Source organism: Furipterus horrens, unplaced genomic scaffold, assembly GCF_987537825.1.
Source record: "Furipterus horrens unplaced genomic scaffold, mFurHor1.1.pri manual_scaffold_5, whole genome shotgun sequence".
Taxonomy (NCBI): Eukaryota; Metazoa; Chordata; class Mammalia; order Chiroptera; family Furipteridae; genus Furipterus; species Furipterus horrens.
This window is the reverse complement of record NW_028327175.1, coordinates 181,538,385-181,543,805: the sequence shown is the minus strand read 5'-3', so window position 1 is coordinate 181,543,805 and position 5,421 is coordinate 181,538,385. Positions and strand designations below refer to the sequence as shown.

The 5,421-nt window shown below is 55.2% G+C and overlaps 1 protein-coding gene across 1 annotated transcript; it reads left to right on the top strand.

Moving 5' to 3' along the window:
- The first annotated feature begins 504 nt into the window (after positions 1–504).
- Positions 505–5,206, top strand: FGF8 (fibroblast growth factor 8). The gene is made up of 3 exons (XM_090279534.1): positions 505–652; positions 3,801–3,907; positions 4,762–5,206. The coding sequence occupies exons 1-3, from the start codon at positions 628–630 to the stop codon at positions 5,050–5,052; spliced, it is 423 nt and encodes a 140-aa protein (XP_090135660.1). The 5' UTR covers positions 505–627; the 3' UTR covers positions 5,053–5,206.
- The last annotated feature ends 215 nt before the right edge of the window (positions 5,207–5,421 follow it).

Sequence of the window (5,421 nt, the reverse complement as noted above, 5' to 3'; positions counted from 1 at the left end):
CTCCGCAGCTCTGGGGGGAGGCTTGTGGCGGGTCTGGCGGAAAGATCAGGTGCCTAGGCCTTCTGCGCTCTCAACATTTGCTGTGTGAATTTGTCTTTATAAATGTCAGGGGTCAGGCAGCGCTGCCTCCCTACTTAAAAGCGCCCTGCTCTTCTAGGAAGGCCCGGGCGGGGGGCCTGCGCTGGGCAGGGAGCTGGCTTCCCTGTTCCGAGCTGGCCGCGAGTCCCAGGGTGTTTCCCAACAGGTGGGTCCAGATCCTTCCCCTTCCCCTGGCTCATCCATGCTAGGCTGGATATGCCCGGCTTCCCCGGGTGGGGGGTGGTACCCTGAGCTGGCATGTTGGGGGGGACCCCCAGCCCCTTCCGGCTGCCTGGGGCACTGGAGGTGGGGTACAGGGCAATGGGGGCCATTCGGGCCCCTGGGCAGAGTAGCATTATAATGGCGTGTTGTGTATTTTTCAATTTCCTAAAGGTAACTGTTCAGTCCTCACCTAATTTTACACAGCATGTGAGGGAGCAGAGCCTGGTGACGGATCAGCTCAGCCGCCGCCTCATCCGGACCTACCAGCTCTACAGCCGCACCAGCGGGAAGCACGTGCAGGTCCTGGCCAACAAGCGCATCAACGCCATGGCAGAAGACGGGGACCCCTTCGGTAAGGCGAGCTGCACTGCAGCAGGGTAAAGGTAGCTTGTGGAACATGCCCCCTTCTGCCTGCTGTCCTGCTGTGACTGGATCCACCAGCCACAACTGTGTGGGCCAGCACTCTGTAGGCTCCCCAGCTCAGGAGGCAAGGGGTTAAGGCAAAAAAGTGTTTTGGGGGTCAGCTGGAGAAGAGAGGACTTGGGAAGGGACCTGGGGGAGTACTTGGCCTACAGGTGCCCCTGCCTTGCCCAACAGATGAATGAATCCAGGAATTTCCCTTTACACCTCCCCCTTTCATACACCCCTCCCCAGCTGCAGGTGGAGGCAGAGGGTTCACGGGGAGGGGGCCCAGGTTTAAGGGAAGCTCTTGAAAGAGGATATGTCGCCAGGGCCCACAAAAGGAGAGTGGGAGAGAGAAGGGAGAGAAGTCCCCCCAACTTTCGCAGCTTGGGGGGGGGTGCTGTGAACCTTTAAATGCTTTGATCAGAAGGGTCAATTACACATGAGGACTAGGCTTGGGTAGGGGCCCTCCCTGTTCCATTTACCCAGGAACCCAGGCGGTGGGTCAGAGCCCGGCTCTCGGCTCCCGATGGGGTGGTGAGTACAGGGAGCTACTGCCGGGTGGAAAGGCTGAGGACTGATTGATTTCTAAAACATTCAATATTCCTGCCTTGAAACAAGGCCAATTTCCAGAGTCCTGATGTACCCAGAGAAAAGCAAGCCCTCTGGGCGGCTGGTGTTGTTTTTAGAGAGCGATTATTATGAGTTTAAAAACCTTTAAATAATGACCAAGTTAAACAAGCATGAAAGCAGAGGGGAAGACTCTATTAAAATGTAATAAAAAGGTGAGGCATTTTAAGAGCTAAGAAGAAAAATGAAGAATGATATAAAACAGAAAAAGAACGAGCCTTTTTTTTTTCAGATGTGGAGTTTGAAAAGAGTTGCAAGTCTGTAAATGTTAAAAAAGAGGTTCAAGATTGTTCTCTATGAATCTCTGGAGAGACCCCCGCGTCTGGCAGAGCGATTAAAACTCTTCTTACTTTCACCTTTTTAAACATTTCCTGAATACTTTCTCCTCTTCTCGAGCCAGTTTGGGGGATCGAGTATGTCTCGCTGCATTTTTTCTGCGTCGACGTAGCTGACTTCCCTTCAAAGCTGGAGAAGGAGACATAATTTTCCTGGGATAAATCTGTCACTGGGTGGAAGAATAGGTTTGAAAATGTTAAGCTTTCCAAAAGCCTGGTCGGGAAAGCCGCTGTACACTGCAGACCCAGCTCCCCAGAAACATCCAGGAAAGAGAGTGGGAGCTCTTGGTTGTGGGGGTGGGGGCAGCCTGCCCAGTGGCCGAGCTCCCCCGCTGGGCTGGCAGGGCCAGCCTACCTTCCCTTTGTCCCTCCAAACTGGCTGCTAGCTGCCCTACTCAGTTTCCTAGGAATGGGAATGAATGCCTGCCTGACTCCTTCTGGATTTACTCCATCAGAGCAAATGGTCCTGCATCCTTGGGTTTTGGGGAGGGAAGAAGAGGCTAAGCTGGCCATGGAAGAACTCGTCTTCAGACGTCAAAGGTCGATGCCCACTTCTCTCTTTACACATATAGGAGGCTTCCCAGGCTACTGGATTGTCCCTGCCTGCCCAGCAGGAGTAGAAGCTGGATGGTCCAAGAGCAGAGATTTAGGGTGTGCAACCAGGACAGGAAGAGTCTGGAAAAGAACAGCAGAGGGGTCCTAGCCGCTTTCTTGTGGGCCCCAGGAAGTGACAGAGAGGCCCACTCCATCCCTATTTGCCCAGTTTGGCCAGAATCCTCCGAGTGGGATGCTCTCTTGCCCCTTTCCCATCAATGTTCTTCTTGGCCCTTAAAAGCAGCTTCTTTTTGCTCTGGAAGGCAGACCACAAGAGGGATGAGCAGACTAGCTGGGTCCAAGAGGAGGTGGGTGGGGAGAAGTGACAGCTGCATTTCCCCTTGGCTGACTTGGAGCCAGACTGAGGACTTGGCCGCTGGGTCCCAGCTCTGTGCTTATGTAAAGGGGGTGGGTAGTCACAGGCTGGGCATTGAGGGCTGTCTTGCTGACCTTAGTGCCTATCTTCCCAGTAGTTTCAGAGCCAGAGAAGGTGCCACCTTGTCAGTGTAGGCTGGGAGGCAGCTCTGGGAGTCCCAGAACTGCTTTCTCAAGGAGGGAAGAGGCTGGGCGCTGCAATAGGGAGGGCAGGACACCCAGCCCCTTCTGTCCCATTCCAAAGGGCTAAGTCAGCCCTCACTCCCTTTTGGGGGACAGCCTCAAAGGGAGGAGTTACACAGAGAATGGACAGGAATTGGCTTCTGTGGCAAGTTTGCTGTCTGAGGGGAAGGAGGAGGGGGAAGAAGGCACAGAATTCAGGTCCACAATTTCTCTCCAGACTGAGAGGCAAGTAAGCCTGATTTTCTCCCTCTACACCCACAGAAAGGGTTGGGTCACTGGTGTGAGAATCCCAGCTGTGGTGGAGGTCGAAAGAAGAAAGACCATTGAGTTGCTGATTTCTGGACACTGGGGCTGGGGACTTCAGTGACTGGGAAGCAAGGGGGAGAGGCAGGACCCTCCCAGCTGGTTTCTGCGTTCTGGGAAAGCAGCTGGTGAGGGGCTGTGTTAGGGAGAACTGTCCTATCCCTATCACCTTCTCAGTAGAGCAGCAGTGGGGAAGGAAGGGGGGCCAAGGCTGTGAGTTAGAACCCGAGGTACCAGAAATGGGAGAGAATGCTTTCACGTTCACCTTCAGGACTGGAGGTCACCATTGTACTCAGATGTATAAAATGATCTGTGAGGTATGTACACATAATATTTTGAGTTGGAAGGATCTTCAGAGATCTTTTGATTAGCAGGAAAACTCATCATGAAACCTTGACATAAAAGTCATAACTGTCTTGTTTTAAAAGAAGGTCTTTTCAATTTGAAGGCCCCAAGACCCCTCTGCAGAACCCAGTTGGTACACCATGATCTTGTCCATCCCCCTCTGTAAACCCAGGTGAGGGGCCTGAGGCCCAGAAAGGGGACTTGACCTTACCTCAGGGGCTGAAGCCCATCTCTTGGGTAGGATGTGACAAGTCTGTGAACCAGCTGGGGTGAAGACATGAAACTGTGGCAGTAAGGAAGCTTCCAATAACCTCCTTCCTCTGTTCTGGACAGCAAAGCTCATTGTGGAGACAGATACTTTTGGAAGCCGGGTTCGAGTTCGAGGAGCTGAGACAGGTCTCTACATCTGCATGAACAAGAAAGGGAAGCTGATTGCCAAGGTGAAGCCCCAGAAGGAGGGGGATGCGGTAGGGAGGGGGCTGGGCTGGCTGAGCTCCTCCAGGATATCAACAAGGTGGGCAGAGAGATACAGGGCCACCTTGGGGTTACCTAATGATTGGGAGGGGGAGAGGTGAGGGAGAAGGAAATTGCTTGAGAGATGAAAAGCTATAAAGGCAAAGAAGGAAGAAGGAAGGCTAGGGAAGGGGCTTGGGGGGGGGGTTGGTAAATTCCATATATCTTTTTAACAAATCGCCAAATTGCTTTGCTATTATGTCCAATTACATGGTACCAGCATTTGGAATGTTCAGTAAGCCGCAGGCCCAGCCCCTCGGCCGAGCTCTGAAATGGCCCCATTAGTCACGGCTCCTCTCCAGCCTCTAGCTCCCCGCTTGCTGGGCTTTGGGGCTTGGGGCTCAGCGCCTCCTCGAAGGCGACCTCCCCTCCCCCATAGGGTGGCTACCCAGGGGCCCTGGAGCTGGAATCCTGAGGGGCTGAGGGGGGCAGGTGGGGAAACGGGTGCTAGCAGCTCAGGCCAGACTGGTGGGCAGGAGGCCAGGGCAGGCAGGGGCTGCGCCCCCTCTCTGCTGCTTCTCCGTGTTGCGGCCCAGCCCTTTCGGTAGATAGCCATGTGTCACTGCTGCCCGGGAGGACAGGAAGTTGCCGGGTGGGCTGCGGGTTGTGAGGGATTAGAGAGCGGGTGCCCAGGCAGGGGGTGGGGCTGCGGCTCCTGCCCACCCTGCCATCTGCTGGGGTGCCCACCTGCTGTCTGGGGCCGCCTGCCCTCTGCCTCTGATGGGGGGGGGGGGCTCCGGAGAGAGCCCAGTAACGCTGTGTCTGGCCCCCCTACCTGCAGAGCAACGGCAAAGGCAAGGATTGTGTCTTCACGGAGATCGTGCTGGAGAACAACTACACGGCCCTGCAGAATGCCAAGTACGAGGGCTGGTACATGGCCTTCACTCGCAAGGGCCGGCCCCGCAAGGGCTCCAAGACGCGGCAGCACCAGCGCGAGGTCCACTTCATGAAGCGGCTGCCCCGCGGCCACCACACCACCGAGCAGAGCCTGCGCTTCGAGTTCCTTAACTACCCGCCCTTTACGCGCAGCTTGCGCGGCAGCCAGAGGACTTGGGCTCCCGAGCCCCGATAGGCGCCTGCCCGGCCCCTCCCGCAGCTCCCGGCGCAGAGATTTCCATCTCAGGGGAGCACAGACAGAGAAAACTCAAGCAAGATGAGGTCTGCTCTACTGAAGGCTGGGGAGGAGCTGGGGGAGCCCCGGGTTCTAGTTGTTCATAATTAATTGTTTGCTGTTGGGTTTTTTTTTTTTTTAAAACAAAAGAGAGGCTCTATTTTTGTATTCCACTTGGCTGTGGTGTCTTCTTAACTCTCAGGAAGGCCGGTTAGTGGCCAAGACTGGGATTGGGGGGCCCCCTGTGGGTGGGAGGCTTTTTCTAGTCCAGCAGAGGTGCTCCTGAGCCCCCAGTACCCGCAGAGCAAGCTGGCCAGGCAGCTAGGAACT